At 38.1% G+C, this 22186-nt stretch overlaps 2 protein-coding genes across 2 annotated transcripts in view; both read right to left on the bottom strand.

Moving 5' to 3' along the window:
* LOC139754190 (ionotropic receptor 93a-like) overlaps positions 1 to 22186 on the bottom strand; it is a 298583-nt gene that overhangs the window by 188374 nt on the left and 88023 nt on the right. The window lies entirely within an intron of this gene.
* Positions 678 to 21658, bottom strand: LOC139754290 (ionotropic receptor 93a-like). Its single transcript, XM_071671672.1, has 5 exons — positions 21525 to 21658; positions 9099 to 9285; positions 7160 to 7381; positions 5952 to 5958; positions 678 to 985 (listed from the first exon to the last, which is right to left on the bottom strand). The coding sequence occupies exons 1-5, from the start codon at positions 21656 to 21658 to the stop codon at positions 708 to 710; spliced, it is 828 nt and encodes a 275-aa protein (XP_071527773.1). The 3' UTR covers positions 678 to 707.

Below are 22186 nucleotides of genomic sequence, written 5' to 3'. Positions count from 1 at the left end.
ATATGAACCGAGCCCATTTGCAAGCCAAGCTATGGAAGGCTACAGAAGAGGAACGACTTCATAATGATGATGAGGAATATGGTTCCAGCAGCACAGATGGGATACCGCATCATATAACAATAAACAAACTAGCAGCTCCCATATGAACTGATAGAGGTTCACAGCCTGTGGATGTTGCACCAGTACACAGTGTAGTAAAAACCAACGTAGCCGCAATAAAAGCTAATAGATCATGAACCTCATTCTACAAGTGTCGAGCAGATGAAATGTACTGCACTGAACATGACACAAAGCTTGATGAAGGATTAGAGGAGGCAGCTGACGCTCAGTGTGAAAGTGACAGTGACGATGATTCTGATGATAAGACCTCTGTTACACTATACTAATTCCTTAGACTACTACAAATACTTATGGTTACTTAGTTAAGAAAAGAGATTATTCATCCTCAGTAAATATCTGTCTTGGGTATGACAACGTTTTGTTTGTTTATGAAATAATAGCAGTCAGACACATTCCAGTAATCTAAAACTCATGACCGCGGCGGATGGCTCTAGCGGCCATTTTAGATACCATTCAATAACAAACCTCAGGTTGCCAGAGTGGCATTATTCAAATCTTTATTTATACAGTCAAAAGGAAAAGAAACAGACATCAAAGAGTGTGTCCCATTGCAAGATTCGGCCCCGTTTCTTCTGGAGTAATGTGTCTTACTTGTCAACTGTTTCAATCAACTCCTCAACGGTCTCTGGTCGAGGAAGGTACTTGGGCAGCGTGAGGTGGGCGGTGAGGTTGCCGCGGTAGACCGCCCCGATGATGAAGGCGAACACCAGCCAGGCCGCCACCAGCAGGCGGCTGGAACTGGTGTTGGGCAGCCGTCGTGGCAGGTTCTGCCCCAGCAGCATCCCTGCCATGTCCTGCACCACCGACCCCGCCCCTAGCCTGCTGCCTCCGTCTCTCTTCTGCCCTACACGGATGACCTGAAATACTCAAAAACAGTTTACATGAGTTGACATGAGAAAGACAGGCAAGAGACGGCCTCATTGGCCCACGACTGCGTTGTCTGTTGAAAAAAAAAAATATGTAGTTTAACTTGAAAAAAAAAAATGTAATTCCGTTCAGCAATTTTTTAAGCTATCGCCGACTCCCCACTGCTGCACATTATCCTTCTACTGTCCCCGTTATCGCTGTCGTTTATACAGTATATTTTTGGCGTTATTCTCAGAGCATACCTGAATTTTAGAATATGTGTCTAAACGACTTTTGAGGGTAATTATTGTCTTAGCATTCACTATGTCTGACGGTAAATTAATCCAGTGCTCAATATACCCATAAGAAAAGGTTTTACCCACGTACGTACAACGTTTAGCTTTGAGTTTTATTCCATTTGTCCTGGTAACCGTATTTTCTTATATTTCGGAAAGATGCTCGTGATTTACTTTATCGAATTTGTTCAGACTTTTGAATGCTTGGATTGAATTGCCTCGAAGAATACATTTTTTTTCAAGGAGAAGAGATCCAATCGTTTTAGCCTCTCTTTGTGTGCCAGATTCATAAGGAATGGGATCAATTTAGACGCGCGTCTTTATACTTGCTCTAATCTATCCTCGTACATTTTATAGTTTGTTAACTATAACTGAACTGCATATTCAAAATGTGGTCTTACTAAAACTCATAAAGTGTGAAATTTTTTCTGATATCTTGTAATCTATGATCCTGGCAATGAAACCTAACATTTGGTTGCCTTTTTTTACTAGCTGCTTGACACTGTTTAGTGTATTTGAGATGGCTGCTAATGACAACTCCAAGTTCTTATTCTTCATTTATTTTAGAGAGCTTCCGAATAGTTTGTAGTCATATTGTATATTCTTGTCTCCAAAGTGCATAACTTTACACTTTTCTACATCATACTTCATTTGCCATTTGTCTGGCCACTCTGCTAGTAAGTTAAGATCGCTGAATAATTTCGCAGTCCACACTGTTTAAATAAAGTTTGGAGATCTTAGGTATGAGACCGAATTCTAGGTCACTAAAGTATATCATGAAAAGAATGGGGCCTAGGACCGACCCCTGTGGCACACCACTCGTTACGTCTAGCCAATCTGAAGCTTCGCCGTTTAATACAACACGCTGCTTTCTTCCGGTAAGCCATGTATAGAGTTCTTCAACAAATCATTGTGTTTTGAGTTTATGTAAAAGTCTCTTGTGAGGTATCTCATCGAAAGCCTTTTTGGAAATCTAAATATCCTGCATCAGACGGCACCTTTTTGTTCCAATTCTGATAAATTATATCAAAAAATTCCAGCAAATTTGTCAAGCAGGATCTTCTATTGGGGAAACCATATTGGCTGTCCGATACAATTTTGTGTTCTAGAAGCGTGAGATTTTGTCCATCGTTTTACCTAATGATGAAGTAAGGCTAATTGGATGGAAGTCAAGAAACAATTTTTTCTCCTTTTTCATATATATATATATATATATATATATATATATATATATATATATATATATATATATATATATATATATATATATATATATATATATATATATATATATATGAGAATCATTTCCTAGTTTCCAGTCGGTTAGCACCTGACCATCGGATAAAGATTTGTTAAATATTATTGTTTTGGGGTATATCAGCTGTCGCCTGACCTCTTTTAAAGATCTTGGAGCAAAGTTATGTGTGCCGTTGGATTTGTTAGGATTTAGCTGGTCCAGGTATTTAAGTACTTCAGAGCTTTCTATTTCTCTAACCTTCAACTCTTCTTCATCAGATCCTTGAAACATTTTCATTGGTTGTGGTATTCGAGATGTTTCTTCAACTGTGAATACAGAGTTAAAAGAATAATCTAGTATAGTAGCCATTTCCTTGTCGTCATTGGTTAGTGTGTCATGTTCGTTTCGTAATGGTCTAATTCCTTCTTTTACTGTCTTATATATTTGAAGAATGCTATAGGATTATTCTCAACTTTCAAAGAAATTCTCTTTTCTTCGTCGCATTTACTCTGTCATATGACCTTCTTACCCTTTCTTTGGATTTTGATTAATTCCTGACGATTTTCATCGGTTTCCATTGATTTCTTCTTTTGGCCTTCTATTCTCCTAATCATCCACGATGGTTTTGAAATATTGCAAGTTGTCCTCGTAATTCATGGAATATGTTTATTTCCAATCTCGAATAGTTTGTTATTAGAATCATTGCTCATTTCCTCTACTGTATGAACGTCAAGAAATTTTGCTCATTTGGTTCTTCGAATTTTGTGTTTTCAAAATTGGTTCGCCTGTAATCTGGGATCAAGAGCATGTTGTCATTTATTTCAAAATCTAGATTATCTCTAATCTGATCAAACTGTGATCGCTGTTTGACACACTCTCTCCTACTTCGCAAGAGTTGATTGTGTCACTGGTGAGGACAAGATCAAGAATGTTTTTACCTCTCGTTGGTTTTTGATTAACTGTTCTAGATAAGCGTCTTCAATCATTTCCGTTAGTCTCATTCCTGCCTGGTCACCTGTTAACATGTTCCAATTTATGTTTGAACTGTTGAAGTCTCCTACTATTATAACCTTTCCACTGTTTAATAGGTTTTGATTTCCTTGTATACTATCTTCTTGATGTCCTCCTTTTGCTTTAAAGGTCTGTAAATAACTCCGAGAAGTAGTTTTCTTTTGAACTCCTCGGTAATGTCAATATAGAGAGAGTCGTAAGTGTTGTGTCTACTTTGCTTATCTTAATAGCACTTAGATTATTATTAACGTCGATCAAAACTCCGCCACCTACCCTGTACAAGCGATCTTTCGTAAATAGTTTGTATCCGGGTATTGCTAACTCGGTGATTAAGTGTTTATTCTCAGAGTTTACCCACGTTTTTGAGATTGCAATAATGTTCGGTTCTTCAGTAACAGCATAACATATGATTATGTTCAATGCGTTTCGTATTGATGCTCCAGGCATTTATGAATATTAACCTTATTTTCCTTGGGGCTGATTTTTGGATTTTACCTTATTTTCTGTTTGCTGTCAGTATACGTGTTTGTATTATAACTGTTAATGTCTGAGTGTGCAGCAGCAGAAGAGAAGGTTCTCCATCTGTTCTGGGTTCTCCGACTTACCCTGACCCTCCCCCGCACTGGACCCTACCAGCCTTGATCCTAAAAGTTACCTGAGAGTTAACCTGTAGCTGTGCTAACCTGCAGCTTATACTGCCTAAGTAGTCCCCAACTGACCCTACTTGACCTTTCTTTGCTATTTCTTCTGCCTGTGAGGTTATCGCTAATCCCCGAGGATCCTTACCGCCAAGGTCCCATCCATCCTCCACCGCTAACCTTATAGTCTTCAGATTGGACGCCTTGTTCCTCAGATCCATTTTGCACTCAGTATTCCCCCACACTGACCCACCCCAGAGCTACCCTCACCCTCCGCCATTCTTCTAATTCCTTAGAAAAAATAAAAGGCCTAATATTCTCATCTAATGGCAAGGCGGGCTTTCCATATTCCATTCAAGTGAAGACCATCCCTAACGTACAGAGATCTATTATGACTAAAATGATCCCACAGGTCTATGCTAAACACACTATCCTCCTCCCTACACAGAACTTCGATTCTTTTGTTTATCCCAGCATTCTACTGAGGGCACAGGAATCGACGTCGTACCTTGGCAGCAATGCCGTTATTATGTTTCCTACGACTTTCTTTCAACTTGCAAATAGTTCCCTATGCTTTCCTAACATGTCTTCCGATCTCCCATTAATTGCATCGTTCGTCCCCATCTGGACGACAAAAATCACATCCTCGGGATTGCTTGAGACTATGTCGTCGAACTTATCTAGGACGTGTTCTATCCTAGCATCTGCATGACTCAAGTTCTTCCTATTCCTACTCTTCGTACAGAACTCCTGGTCCTGATGTTACAGACTCCCGATCAGGATGATGCTGCGATCATCCTGTACTTCATCATCTAGTTCGTTGCAGGTCGGTTGTTCGGTAGTGCGGCGACAAGTTTTCCTCGCAGGATGGAAGGTGGAAGTATCTTTCAACTTTGTCTCAAACGTTGTTATCCTATTATCTAAGCTAGTTACCTTGGTTGATATACATGTGTCTGTTTCCTGTATCGCAACCGCTTTCGCCGCCAAGAACCCAGCTTCCTCTTCCCACTTTTTCATTCTAACATCTAGTTTCTCCAAAGCCTCGCTGTTATTCTTAACGCCTACCGAAATCCTGTCAAATACGTTGCAAAACAAACAAGAAGTGTACGCAACTTCTTCTCTGAGGAGAAAATCCCTGGTGAACTTCCGATGTCATCTAGGGCAGGCAACTCGAGAAACTGGAGACATCTATTATTTCACTAAGATTCTGAGGATTTCATTAAGATTCAAGGGATTTCACAAAAATTCAAGTGGGTCACTAAGTGGCACACAAAAAATCCTGTTTGGAACTGGGTCAGTGAGCGACGCTTCGCTAGAGCAGGTCTGTGACCACAGAATTTCAAAAAAATTTTCCAACATAAATTCTTATTTCTAAGTTTTGTAGGACATACAATTTATCTTTCCCATATGAAAACTAAAATGTTACGGTATAAGAAGCTTACCCCCTGTTGGAAAGTCTCTTAGAAGCAATACGACTCACCTCAAAAGAGAAAATTATTTACTTGAATTTCTAAACTAATCAAATGCCGAGATTTATACATCAACTCTCACTGTTGTATGGAGAAATTGGCTTGTTTATAACGAATAACGTGACTCGGACAAAACATACCCCAGTCGCTGACATCTCAGGTGAAAAGTAAATAAGGTAAGAAATAAGGAAATGAAGAAATCAGTCAGACTTCCTCAGGTGTTTGTGGACCTGACTGTGAAAGGTGGAAAGGTTAAAGGAGAAAATAGAAACAAAAAATTGAAGGGAATTCCACAGCCATCATAACGGTCAATTCTAGTGTGGCCGGTCTCCACACAGAAACTAAGGTACGCAGCAGCTAAACGAGTGTCTAGTATTCCAGGCTTGATGTCAGGGATGCACACAGACAGCTTACGAGAGCAGTGGCTGATATGATACCAATAAAACAAGGAAAGGGCAGCAACACCACGGTGGACAGAGAGGCGTGGTTGAGGAGGTAATACCTGGTGGCGGAAAGCCTTTGATTCCACTTTGGCTAATGGAGAAGTGGCGAAATAGCCACCCAAGAGTGAGAGCAATTCTCCAAGACTAGAGCGAATATAACGTTAGTAGGTTTGTGAAATCCTCCAACAAGAAAAATAATTTAGTCAATTGGACAGCTTAGTCGGTTTTTTGGAAGCAAATTTTGTGATGTTGATCACCTAAGTTTCGAAGACAGAGTAAAGGATTATACACAGCATACAAATGTTAATCAAAAGTTGATATGTAGTGTTCTGAAACTGAAAAGTGTGACGTGTGTGCTATCTAGGTATATATGTAGGTGAAAATAGCGTTTTAAAAGCATTAGATGCAACCAAATTATTGCTTTGCAATTCCTAGATGTTTTTCCGGTCCGAATACATAGATGTGATATGTTCATTACGAGTGTACGATGCCGAGGGAAAGTAAGTTAGCAAGTTAAACTGTGTAGAATGGAATATCAGCGCTGGAGTGACTGCAGTTAAAACATCATTATCTACGAAAAGAAGACAGTAAGCGGTAAGGCAGAACACTGAGAGACACCACTGTTGATAGGATAAGAGTAGTAAGTCGCTACACCAACCACTAACGCAATGGACTGGATAGAAGAACTTCATGCTTTAGAGAACAGAAGTGTCACATAAGAGGTATCACAAGTGGACATTGTACCGAGAAAATCAATGGTGATCAGAAGGAAGGGAATAGGATTCTGAATGTTTTAGAAAATGAGATTTGAAGAGTTTTAAAGGCTTTGGAAATATAAGGTAGAGCAATAATTTTCGGTGAGAGGTTACACATGATGAAGTATCGTACTACGGGTCCATATAGAAACCTAAACTTCTCACAGCAAAAGTTCAAAAGACATCATCATTCTAAAATTAGCTACATCTCTTTACAAGTGTCATTTGTACATTCGAGAGTCCACTAAAACCCAAGAATGAAAAATCCTCACATCCCCAAGTCTGAAGCAGAAGGATATGTACCAGAGAAGTTAGCAGATGTACACTACCATAATGAGGACTGCGGGTACACAGAGTAGGAGGGTGAGGACGGCCGCCCACACCAGGCCGGTCAGCGGGTAGTAGAGGCTCTGCCAGCGGGGCGACAGGCCAGGCTTCCTCATGCTGAAGACCGGGAAGATGTACTCATAAGCCCACGTCATGTCATATCGCTCGAAGAACTCTGCTATCACGAAGTAGAATACAGGTGATACAAGTGATATTCTCACCTCTACGAGCCTCATGACCTGCGGAGGAAGAACAATAACAGTGATGTAATGTACAGTTACCCAAGAAGTGATGTCACAAAATCCGGTGAATTTCGTTCAGTGGCGATATCTGGCATCTAGCCAGACGAGACGAATTTCTCTTTGTATTTTAACAGGTGAAGGACAATTAACTGAAATAATACTAAACATATATTAGTTATTGTTTGAGTGAAGGATATAGCCTTAATCACCAATCAGAATAGTTCTCATATTAAAGACTGAAATATTGGGAAACGAAGCATTATGACACGAAATCATCGCTCAAGAAGGGGAGAAAGCAACGGATAAGTGGGGAGGAGTGATGCTCGTTTTGAATATTAGTGATCATCATACGTTATGGTAATCCTTCCGCGAATATATCCTGGAAATTGGATTCTGGTGTTGTGAAAAACAAGGAACCTTATTACGGCATCGTCTTTGACATGTGGGAAAAGTTAAGGGGCAAATATATTTGAAAATCTTGTTGCATCGTTGCTCAGTAAACTCATAGATGTTAAAGACGACAGTTAATATTAGTTGTTAGCCATCTTTTTTGTGTTATCATAACCAATGTTTGCCGTGAGTGTAATGATAATAATGATAATGATAATATTGATAATGATAATGATAATAATAATGATAGTAAGGATTATGATAATGATAATTATAATAACAATTATAGTAAGAATGATAATAACAATGATGAAAATAATAATTACTAATGATAATGATAATGATAATGATAATGATAATGATAATGAAAATAATAATGATTTAATTTCCAGAGAGAGGAAGAAAGTGTGAGGGTGAGCGACACGCCCTAAAAGCAGGGGAAACAAAGGGTGGTTGGTGTGGGAGGCAGCTGGGTGTAGGAATACAGACAAAATTAATCTTTTACAGATAACCTTCAACACTGGTTGCAAATAGATGGGCATTTAATAGTTCTCAAGGTCGCGTTGGGTGGGTGGGAGGTGGGAAAGAGTGGAGAATGGATGGGGAAGTGTGTTCCAATAAGTTAATGTTCCCGCCATATTGGAAAAGTTAGTCATTTACGCAAGTTATGACGCTGCATAACAGAAACAGAAATACATTATATGAATAGCAAAGACGTTGCTGAGGAACTTAGGATACTATAAACCAATGTACTGTTTATCTAGCAATTACAGCTGACACCCTCACTCCTTCATATCCACTCAGCTGAAGTTTGGTCATAGCAAATTTGTAAGCTGTCTATAATTCTTTTCTTTCCAGAATAACTTAACGTTTTACAAGTATTTTTGGAAGCATCTAAAATGATCGGGCGTTCTGTAACTCTGAGGTTTAAAGTTTCGGCAATGTCGAATCACAGGCGACAGCGTCTGCAAGCACATCCACTTCGACTCGCCAAAGGAAGTAAGTTAGTCGACACTTATTGGTGGCCACCCAAATGCATTCATGTCTATAAATCGAATGAAGCCTACAAAATGGACTTATGAATTGATTTTCATTAAGAGAAGCTCTGGAAAGACAAAGAAGATCTGGAGACGCGAGAGGTGGGGGAAGTTGACAGATACAGCATTTTTTTCCGAAACATTTTGCAGAATATGACATCACTATTTGGGGCAACTTTACATCAACCTGGCCGAATTTCTCGAAGTAAGTAGGTGGCGGTAGTGACTCGCCTCAACCCAGGCAACGGTAAAGACCAAACTTGGCCCAATTATTATCAGTGACTCACCTCGATCCAGTTATTGGCAGGAAGAACACGGAAGGTGAAGTTGAGGGCGCGTGCCAAAGAGAGAAACATTTCACCGTCTGTGCCAGAGTAGCTCCTGACGGTGGTGCCGTCAGCGGTCTGCTGATCCTCCTCCACCCAGAACGGCGGGAACGGCAGCACCGATACTGGAATCGTCGCTCCCTGGAAGCTGAAGGTTCACAAGAATGTGATGCAACAAAAATCACATCCTCTTGTGACAAGAAATTAACTTTTTTGTATCTCCTACTGTTAAAGGAAAAATATTGTTCAGTTCCTCTCTTATTATCTATATTGTTTAACATCTCAAATAATAAAAAATAACTGGTTTTTGCCTTCGACACCTGTTAGGACAATGTCAAAGACCAGAATTGCCGAAGGTGTTGTCAAGATGCGTTTGTCGAGAGTGGAATAAATTTACGCCTATCGAGGTTGAAATGAAGATACGTTTGTCAGGATGAAGTAAGGATGGGCTTTTAGAGGGAGATATACTATGTTTCTCTGCAATCGTTGACAATTTCTAGTTATTCTGTCCTTTTCTTTAGATATAGATGATAAAGTAACAAGTCCAGACTTTATAATTTATCTTGTGACATCTGCAAATGTATCGTTTTGTGTAGTGTCCAAAAAGGATGCTGACTCAAAAAATTTAGATTCAACAAATGATTGGTCCTGAAACTGTAAGCGCTAAAAGTAATGAGAACTTGACGAATTTCGACAGTTTTACATATGTGGTAATGAGACATATATCGAGAAATAGATTTGAATCAAGCAGTCCGTGAATTCCGCTGGGAAAAAGTAGCTTTACTCTTTTAATATGAATAAATGATAAACTCAGTTCATGAAATCAATTACGTAAATAGTTTCCCTTTCTGACATATATTTTCATAAGAAGAATGAGAAACACAGAAAGGGATAAGAGAAAAAATTTTGTAGCAGCAGTTATAGAACCCACTGCAAGGCATGAGAAAGGTGGGAGGTGGGCAGATTAGAACGAGTAGTGAGTGGTGGGAGACGAAGTAAGGTTGTTAGTGGCAGAGAAGAGAGAGGCGTTTAGAATATTCTTGCAGGGAATAGTGCGAATGGCTGGGGAATGTATGAAGGAAAGAGATGGGAGGGCAAGGGAAAGGTGCAAGAGGTGAAAAAGAGGGCAAATAAGAGTTGGATTGAGAGAGTATCATTAAATTTTCGGGAGAATAAAAAGATGTTTTGGAAGGAGGTAAATATAATTCATGAGACAAGAGAACAAATGGGAATATCGGTGAAGGGGGTTAATAGAGAAGTAATAACAAGTAGTAGTGAAGTGAGGAGAGGGAGTGAACATCATACAGGTTTGTTAAATGTGTTTGATGGTAGAGTGGCAGATATAGGGTGTGTTGGTCGAGGTGGTCTGCCAAATGAGAGGGTCAGAGAGAATGGTTTGGTAAAATGAGAAGAGGTAGTGAAAGCCTTGCGAAAGATGAAACCCGGCAAGGGGGGCGGGTTTGGATGGCTTTACAGTGGAATTTATTGAAAAAGGGGGGTGACTGTGTTGTTGATTGGTTGGTAATGATATGCAATGTATGTATGGTTCATGGTGAAGTGCCTGAGGATTGCCGGAATGCATACACGCAGAGGGTTGATAGAAATGCTTTGTGAAAAGTATTAAGAGTATATGGTGTGGAATGTAAGATGCTAGAAGCAGTGAAAAGTTACCATCAAGGATTTGAGGCATGCGTACGAGTATGAAGGGAGGAAATTGATTGGTTCCCAGTGAATATCGGTTTGCGGTAGGGATGCGCGATGTCTCCATGGTTGTTTAATTTGTTTATGGATGTTGTTGTTAGGCAGGTGAATGCAAAAGTTTTGAAGAGAGGGGCAAGTATGCAGTCTGTTGTGAATGACAGGGCTTGGGAAGTGAGTCAGTTGTTGTTTGCTGATGCTACATCGCTGATGGCTGATTCGGGTAAGAAACTGCAGAAGCTGGTGACTGAGTTTGGTTAAGTGTGTGAAAGAAGAAAGCTGAGAGTAAATGTGAGTAAGAGCAAGGTTGTTAGGTTCAGTAGGGTCCAGGGACAAGTTGATTGAGAAGTAAGTTTCAATGAAGAAAAACTGGATGAAGTGAAGTGTTTTAGATATTTGGGAGTGGCTTTAGCAGTGGATGGAACCATGGAAACGAAAGTGAGTCATGAGGTGGGGGAAGGAGCGAAGGTTCTGGAGCGCTGAATAATGTGTGGAAGGCGACAACGCTATCTCGGAGAGCAAAAATGGGTATGTTTGAAGGAATAGTGGTTCCAACAATGTTGTATGGTTGCGAGGCGTGGGCTATGGATAGAGTTGTGCGCAGGAGGGTGGATGTGCTGGAAATGAGATGTTTGAGGACACTATGTGGTGTGAGGTGGTTTGATCGAGTGAATAATGTAAGGGTAAGAGAGATGTGTGGAAATAAGAAGAGCATGGTTGAGAGAGAAGAAAAGGGTGTTTTGAAATGGTTTGGGCACATGGAGAGAATGAGTGAGGAAAGATTGACCAAGAGGATATATATGTCGGAGATGTAGGGAACGAGGAGAAGTAGGAGACCAAATGGAGGTGGAAAGATGGAGTGAAAAAGATTTTGAGTGATCGGGGCCTGAACATGCAGGAGGGTGAAAGGCGGGCAAGGAATAGAGTGGATCGATATGGTATACCGGGGTCGACGTGCTGTCAATGATTGAATCAGGGCATGTGAAGCGTCTGGGGTAAACCATGGAAAGTTGTGTGGGACCTGGATGTGGAAAGGGAGCTGTGGTTTCGGGCATTATTGCATGACAGCTAGAGACTGAGTGTGAACGAATGGGGCCTTTGTTGTCTTTTCCTAGCGCTACCTCGCACACACGAGGGGGGAGGGGGATGTTATTCCATGTGTGTCGAGGTGGCGATGGGAATGAATAAAGGCAGAAAGTGAGAATTGTGTGTATGTGTATATATGTATATGTCTACGTGTGTATATACATGTGCACATTGAGATGTATGGGTATGTATATTTGCGTGTGGGGACGTGTATGTATATACATGTGTATGTGGGTGGGTTGGGCCATTTCTTTCGTCTGTTTCCTTGCGCTACCTCGCAAACTACCAAAGCAAAATAAATAAAAATAAAAATAATATATATATATATATATATATATATATATATATATATATATATATATATATATATATATATATATATATATCCTTTCCTATCATACTATTCGCCATTTCCCGCGTCAGCGAGGTAGCGTTAAGAACAAAGGACTGGGCCTTTGAAGGAATATCCTCACCTGGCCACCGTTATCTGTTCCTTCTTTTGGAAAATTAAAAAAAAAGAGAGGGGAGGATTTCCAGCCACCGCTCCCTCCCCTTTTAGTCGCCTTCTACGACAAGCAGGGAATACGTGGGAAGTATTCTTTCTCCCCTATCCCCACGGATATATATATATATATATATATATATATATATATATATATATATATATATATATATATATATATATATATATATATATATATATATATATATATATATATATATATATATATATATATATGTATATATATATATATATATATATATATATATATATATATATATATATATATATATATATATATATATATATATATATATATATATATATATATATATACATATACATATATATATATATATATATATATATATATATATATATATATATATATATATATATATATATATATATATATATATATATATATATATACATATACATATATATATATATATATATATATATATATATATATATATATATATATATATATATATGTATATATATATATATATATATATATATACATATATATATATATATATATATATATATATATATATATATATATATATATATGTATATATATATATATATATATCCCTGGAGAAGTTGGAGTGAAGAGGGTGGTGAGAGTAAGTGAGCTTGTGAAGGAGACTTGTGTGAGGAAGTACCAGGAGAGACTGAGTACAGAATGAAAAAAGGTGAGAACAATGGAAGTAAAGGGAGTGGGGGAGGAATGGGATGTATTTAGGGAATCAGTGATGGATTGCGCAAAAGATGCTTGTGGCATGAGAAGAGTGGGAGGTGGGTTGATTAGAAAGGGTAGTGATTGGTGGAATGAAGAAGTAAGATTATTAGTGAAAGAGAAGAGAGAGGCATTTGGACGATTTTTGCAGGGAAAAAATGCAATTGAGTGGGAGATGTATAAAAGAAAGACAGGAGGTCAAGAGAAAGGTGCAAGAGGTGAAAAAGAGGGCAAATGAGAGTTGCGGTGAGAGAGTATCGTTAAATTTTAGGGAGAATAAAAAGATGTTCTGGTAGGAGGTAAATGAATTGCGTAAGACAAGGGAGCAAATGGGAACTTCAGTGAAGGGTGCAAATGGGGAGGTGATAACAAGTAGTGGCGATGTGAGAAGGAGATGGAGTGAGTATTTTAAGGGTTTGTTGAATGTGTTTGATGATAGAGTGGCAGATATAGGGTGTTTTGGTCGAGGTGGTATGCAAAGTGAGAGGGTTAGGGAAAATGATTTGGTAAACAGAGAAGAGGTAGTAAAAGCTTTGCGGAAGATGAAAGCCGGCAAGGCAGCAGGTTTGGATGGTATTGCAGTGGAATTTATTAAAAAAAGGGGTGACTGTATTATTGATTGGTTGGTAAGGTTATTTAATGTATGTATGACTCATGGTGAGGTGCCTGAGGATTGGCGGAATGCGTGCATAGTGCCATTGTACAAAGGCAAAGGGGATAAGAGTGAGTGCTCAATTTACAGAGGTATAAGTTTGTTGAGTATTCCTGGTAAATTATATGGGAGGGTATTGATTGAGAGGGTGAAGGCATGTACAGAGCATCAGATTGGGGAAGAGCAGTGTGGTTTCAGAAGTGGCAGAGGATGTGTGGATCAGGTGTTTCCTTTGAAGAATGTATGTGAGAAATACTTAGAAAAGCAAATGGATTTGTATGTAGCATTTATGGATCTGGAGAAGGCATATGATAGAGTTGATAGAGATGCTCTGTGGAAGGTATTAAGAATATATGGTGTGGGAGGCAAGTTGTTAGAAGCAGTGAGAAGTTCTTATCGAGGATGTAAGGCATGTGTACGTGTAGGAAGAGAGGAAAGTGATTGGTTCTCAGTAAATGTAGGTTTGCGGGAGGGGTATGTGATGTCTCCATGGTTGTTTAATTTGTTTATGGATGGGGTTGTTAGGGAGGTGAATGCAAGAGTTTTGCAAAGAGGGGCAAGTATGAAGTCTGTTATGGATGAGAGACCTTGGGAAGTGAGTCAGTTGTTGTTCGCTGATGATACAGCGCTGGTGGCTGATTCATGTGAGAAACTGCAGAAGCTGGTGACTGAGTTTGGTAAAGTGTGTGAAAGAAGAAAGTTAAGAGTAAATGTGAATAAGAGCAAGGTTATTAGGTACAGTAGGGTTGACGATCAAGTCAATTGGGAGGTAAGTTTGAATGGAGCAAAACTGGAGGAACTAAAGTGTTTTAGATATCTGGGAGTGGATATGGCAGCGGATGGAACCATGGAAGCGGAAGTGGATCATAGGGTGGGGGAGGGGGCGAAAATCCTGGGAGCCTTGAAGAATGTGTGGAAGTCGAGAACGTTATCTCGGAAAGCAAAAATGGGTATGTTTGAAGGAATAGTGGTTCCAACAATGTTGTATGGTTGCGAGGCGTGGGCTATGGATAGAGTTGTGCGCATGAGGATGGATGTGCTGGAAATGAGATATTTGAGGACAATGTGTGGTGTGAGGTGGTTTGATCTAGTAAGTAACGTAAGGGTAAGAGAGAAGTGTGGAAATTAAAAGAGCGTGGTTGAGAGAGCAGAAGAGGGTATTTTGAAATGGTTTGGGCACATGGAGAGAATGAGTGAGGAAAGATTGACCAAGAGGATATATCTGTCGGAGGTGGAGGGAACGAGGAGAATTTTAGGTGGAAAGATGGAGTGAAAAAGATTTTGTGTGACCGGGGCCTGAACATGCAGGAGGGTGAAAGGAGGGCAAGGAATAGAGTGAATTGGATCGATGTGGTATTCCGGGGTTGACGTGCTTTCAGTGGATTGAATCAAGGCATGTGAAGCGTCTGGGGTAAACCATGGAAAGCTGTGTAGGTATGTATGTTTGCGTGTGTGGACGGATATATATATATATATATATATATATATATATATATATATATATATATATATATATATATATATATATATATATATATATATATATATATATATATATATATATATATATATATACATATATATATATATATATATATATATATATATATATATATATATATATATATATATATATATATATATATATATATCCCTGGGGATAGGGGAGGAAGAATACTTCCCACGTATTCCCTGCGTGTCATAGAAGGTGACTAAAAGTTAAGGGAGCGGGGGTTGGAAATCCCCTCTCCGTTTTTTTTAAATTTTCCAAAAGAAGAAACAGAGAAGGGGGCCAGGTGAGGATATTCCCTCAAAGGTCCAGTCCTCTGTTCTTGATTCTACCTCCCTAACGTGGGAAATGGCGAACACACACACACATATATATATATATATATATATATATATATATATATATATATATATATATATATATATATATATATATATATATATATATATATATATATATATATATATATATATATATATATATATATATATATATATATATATATATATATATATATATATATATATATATATATATATATATATATATATATATATATATATATATATATATACATATATATATATATGTATGTATATATATATATATATATATATATATATATATATATATATATATATATATATATATATATATATATATATATATATATATATATATATATATATATATATATATATATATATATATATATATATATATATATATATATATATATATATATATATATATATATATATATATATATATATATATATATATATATATATATATATATTTATATATATATATATATATATATATATATATATATATACATATATATATATATATATATATATATATATATATATATATATATATATATATATGTATATATATATATATATATATATATATATATATATATATATATATATATATATATATATATATATATATATATATATATATATATATATATATATATATATATATATACTTAATTATTTATTGTATTTATATTGCTTTGTCGCTGTCTCCCGCGTTAGCGAGGTAACGCAAGGAAACAGACGAAAGAATGGCCCAACCCGCCCACATACACATGTATGTACATACACGACCACACACGCAAATATTCATACCTATACATCTCAATGTACACATATATATACACACACAGACATATACATATATACACATGTACATAATTCATACTGTCTGCCTTTATTTGTTCCCATCGCCACTTCGCTACACATGGAATAACAACCCTCTCCCCCCTCATGTGTGCGACGTAGCGCTAGGAAAAGACACCAAAGGCCCCATTCGTTCACACTCAGTCTCTAGCTGTCATGTAATAATGCACCGAAACCACAGCTCCCTTTCCACATCCAGGCCCCATACACTTTCCATGGTTTACCACAGACGCTTCACATGCCCTGATTCAATCCATTGACAGCACGTCGACCCCGGTATACCACATCGTTCAAATTCATTCTGTTCCTTGCACGCCTTTCACCCTCCTGCATGTTCAGGCCCCGATCACTCAAAATCTTTTTCACTCCATCTTTCCACCTCCAATTTAGTCTCCCACTTCTCCTCGTTCCCTACACCTCCGACACATATATCCTCTTGGTAAGTCTTTCCTCACTCATTCTCTCCATGAGACCAAACCATTTCAAACACCCTCTTTGCTCTCTCAACCATACTCTTTTTATTTCCACACATCTCTCTTACCCTTACATTACTTACTCGATCAAACCACCTCACACCACACATTGTCCTCAAACATCTCATTTCCAGCACATCCACCCTCTTGCGCTCAACTCTATCCATAGCCGACGCCTCGCAACCATACAACATTGTTGGAACCACTATTCCTTCAAAAATACCCATTTTTGCTTTCCGAGATAATGTTCTCGACTTCCAAACAGTCTTCAAGGCTCACAGAATTTTCGCCCCCTCCCCCACCCTATGATTCACTTCCGCTTCCATGGTTCCATCCGCTGCCAGATCCACTCCCAGATATCTAAAACACTTCACTTCCTCCAGTTTTTCTCCATTCAAACTTACCTCCCAATTGACTTGACCCTCAACCCTACTATACCTAATACCCTTGCTCTTATTCACATTTACTCTTAGCTTTCTTCTTTCACTCACTCTACCAAACTCAGTCACCAACTTCTGCAGTTTCTTACATGAATCAGCCACCAGCGCTGTATCATCAGCGAACAACAACTGACTCACTTCCCAAGCTCTCTCATCCACAACAGACTGCGTACTTGCCCTCTTTCCAAAACTCTTGCATTCACCTCCCTAACAACCCCATCCATAAACAAATTAAACAACCATGGAGACATCACACACCCCTGCCGCAAACCTACATTCACTGAGAACCAATCACTTTCCTCTCTTCCTGCACGTACACATGCCTTACATCCTCAAAAAAACTTTTTACTGCTTCTAACAACTTTCCTCCCACACCATATATTCTTAAAACCTTCCACAGAGCATCTCTATCAACTCTATCATATGCCTTCTCCAGATCCATAAATGCTACATACAAATCCATTTGCTTTTCTAAGTATTTCTCACATACATTCTTCAAAGCAAACACCTGATCCACACATCCTCTACCACTTCTGAAACCACACTGCTCTTCCCCAATCTGATGCTCTGTACATGCCTTCACTCTCTCAATCAATACCCTCACATATAATTTACCAGGAATACTCAACAAACTTATACCTCTGCAATTTGAGCACTCACTCTTATCCCCTTTGCCTTTGTACAATGGCACTATGCACGCATTCCGCCAATCATCAGGCACCTCACCATGAATCATACATACATTGAATAACCTTACCAACCAGTCAACAATACAGTCACCCCCTTTTTTGATAAATTCCACTGCAATACTATCCCAACCTGCTGCCTTGCCGGCTTTCATCTTCCGTAAAGCTTTCACTACCTCTTCCCTATTTACCAAATCATTCTCCCTAACCCTCTCACTTTGCACACCACCTCGACCAAAACACCCTGCATCTGCCACTCTATCATCAAACACATTCAACAAACCTTCAAAATACTCACTCCATCTCCTTCTCACATCACCACTACCTGTTATCATCTCCCCATTAGCCCCCTTCACTGAAGTTCCCATTTGCTCCCTTGTCTTACGCACTTTATTTACGTCCTTCCAGAACATCTTTTTATTCTCCCTGAAATTTAGTGATACTCTCTCACCCCAACTCTCATTTGCCCTCTTTTTCACCTCTTGCACCTTTCTCTTGACCTCCTGCCTCTTTCTTTTATACTTCTCCCACTCATTTGCATTTTTTCCCTGCAAAAATCGTCCAAATGCCTCTCTCTTCTCTTTCACTAATAATCTTACTTCTTCATCCCACCACGCACTACCTTTTCTAATCAACCCACCTCCCACGCTTCTCATGCCACAAGCATCTTTTGCGGAAGCCATCACTGATTCCCTAAATACATTCCATTCCTCCCCCACTCCCCTTACCTCCTTTGTTCTCACCTTTTTTCCATTCTGTACTCAGTCTCTCCTGGTACTTTCTCACACAAGTCTCCTTCCCAAGCTCACTTACACTCACCACTCTCTTCACCCCAACATTCTCTCTTCTTTTCTGCAAACCCCCACAAATCTTCACCTTCGCCTCCACAAGATAATGATCAGCCATCCTTCCCGTTGCACCTCTCAGCACATTAACATCTAAAAGTCTCTCTTTCGCTGCGCTGTCAATTAACACGTAATCCAATAACGCTCTCTGGCCATCTCTCCTACTTACATACGTATACTTATGTATATCTCGCACTTTAAACCAGGTATTCCCAATCACCAGTCCTTTTTCAACACATAAATCTACAAGCTCTTCACCATTTCCATTTACAACACTGAACACTCCATGTATACCAATTATTCCCTCAATTGCCACATTACTCACCTATGCATTCAAATCACCCATCACTATAACCTGGTCTTGTGCATCAAAACCACTAACACACTCATTCAGCTGCTCCCAAAACACTTGCCTCTCATGATCTTTCTTCTCATGCCCAGGTGCATATGCACCAATAATCACCCATCTCTCTCCATCAACTTCCAGTTTTACTCATATAAATCTAGAATTTACTTTCTTACACTCTATCACATACTCCCACAACTCCTGATTCAGGAGTAGTGCTACTCCTTCCCTTGCTCTTGTCCTCTCACTAACCCCTGACTTTACTCCCAAGACATTCCCAAACCACTCTTCCCCTTTACCCTTTAGCTTCGTTTCACTCAGAGCCAAAACAACCAGGTTCCTTTCCTCAAACATACTACCTATCTCTCCTTTTTTCTCATCTTGGTTACATCCACACACATTTAGACAACCCAATCTGAGCCTTCGAGGAGGATGAGCACTCCTCGCGTGACTCCTTCTTCTGTTTCCCCTTTTAGAAAGTTAAAATACAAGGAGGGGAGGGTTTCTGGCCCCCCGCTCCCGTCCCCTTTAGTCGCCTTCTACGACACGTGAGGAATGTGTGGGAAGTATTCTTTCTCCCCTATCCCAGGGACATATATATACTTATATATATATATATATATATATATATATATATATATATATATATATATATATATATATATATATATATATATATATATATATATTTATATATATATATTTATATATATATATATATATATATATATATATATATATATATATATATATATATATATATATATATATATATATATATATATATATATATATATATATATATGTATATATATTATATTCATATATATATATAATGTATATAATATTATATATATATATATATATATATATATATATATATATATATATATATATATATATATATATATATATATATATATATATATATATATATATATATATATATATATATACATATATATATATAAGTATTATCCCTGGGGATAGGGGAGAAAGAAAACTTCCCACGTATTCCCTGCGTGTCGTAGAAGGCGACTAATAGGGGCGGGAGCGGGGGGCTAGAAATCCTCCCTCTCGTTTTTTTTTTTTTTTAATTTTCCTAAAGAGGGAACAGAGCACGAGGCCAGGTGAGGATATTCCCTCAGAGGCCCAGTCCTCTGTTCTTAACGCTACCTTGCTAACGCGGGAAATGGCGAATAGTATGAAAGATATATAAGTATATATATATATTCCTATGAGTCCACGGGGAAAATGAAACACGAAAAGTTGCCAAGTGCACCTGCGTGTAATAATCACTTCATCAGGGGAGAAACAAGAGAGAAATATATCAGTCAGTTGATATACACCGAAGAGACGAAGCTAGGACGCCATTTGGTAAACATATGATTGTCCAAATTACCAAATTACCAAATGGCGTCCTAGCCTCGTCTCTTCGATGTATATCAACTGACTGTTATATTTCTCTCTTGGGTCTCCCCTGATGATGTGATTATTACACGAAAGTGCACATGGGAACTTTTCGTATTTCATTTACCCCGTGGACTCATAGGAATATCATGATCACGCGCAAAATTGTGATTCTTTCCAATATACATATATATATATATATATATATATATATATATATATATATATATATATATATATATATATATATATATATATACATATATATATATATATATATATATATATATATAAAATGTGTTAACGTTGGGCAGACTTCGGGTGCATACGCTCGACCCCAGGTAGCCCGTTAATGTGTCACTGTTATCAACACGAAACGCTACGCCAAGTAAATCCTATTGATACGATGTGAAGAGTATGTAATTCCTGTAATGTGTTGTAACTTCTTAATATCTTCTATTAAACTACCGTGAGAACTAAAATCCATCTCTTAGCTGATAGATAAAGATAGGGGTGTATGTTTAAATTGTTTTACGTAATACGTATTCATGAATTATTAGAAGACGAAGCAACATGTGTGTAAAGCTCTCCCCTCGTAACACACAAAAGTAACCACAAATTGAAACAGGTATAAGTGCACTTTTCAGGGAGTCTCGTATATGATATATATCAGTGACTTGGTAGACAAGACTAAGGGAACAACATATGCTGTCCAGAAGGGGCTATGAGTAACGAGACATAGAGTTAACAGTCAGATGGACAGATATAACAGAATATCTCCTTTAGAGTACTTACTTGCCGAACTTCTCTGGAAACAGCTGGAGTTTGGTAAACAAAAGGCCACGTTGTGGGATCCAGGAAGCCACCCTCACCACCTGCGATCCAGCTGGGCTGTACGGCAGGAAGGTGTACACACTGACCCTGTACATGATATGTAGTCTTATAACACTGTCGAACACAGGGTATCACTCTACACTATTGTATAGCAGGCGACTATACACGCTGCCTCTATACCATCTGTACAGAAAGACCCTTACCAGTCTGCCCAAGACTTAAGCAATATAAATATAGTATAAGAACAGGACAAGAATCAAATGCCTTGTTCAATCATGTTAAAAACTATGATCACTGTATTGACTGGAGTAATGCCATCTCAGTTATCAATTCTAACTCCAATAGCATGAGAAATATTGAATCCTCTATTATTGAATACAAAAAGAATTATAACCTTAATCTTAGTGAAGGCCTATAAGAATTGGATAGCTTTATTGTAGATGAAATTTGGAAACATTTTACCTTCTTGTCCATATAAGTTTATGATACGCGCGTTCTCTGTCTTGGACAATAACGTGTTTACCAAATGGCGTCCTAGCTACGTCTCTTCGTTGTATATCAGCTGACTTATATTTCTTTCTTGTATCTCCACTCTTGATATGATTCTTACACGAGTGAGCACT

Source organism: Panulirus ornatus, chromosome 16 (assembly GCF_036320965.1).
Source record: "Panulirus ornatus isolate Po-2019 chromosome 16, ASM3632096v1, whole genome shotgun sequence".
Classification (NCBI taxonomy): domain Eukaryota; kingdom Metazoa; phylum Arthropoda; class Malacostraca; order Decapoda; family Palinuridae; genus Panulirus; species Panulirus ornatus.
Note: the sequence above shows the minus strand (reverse complement) of the source record. Positions and strands in the feature narration are given on the sequence as shown.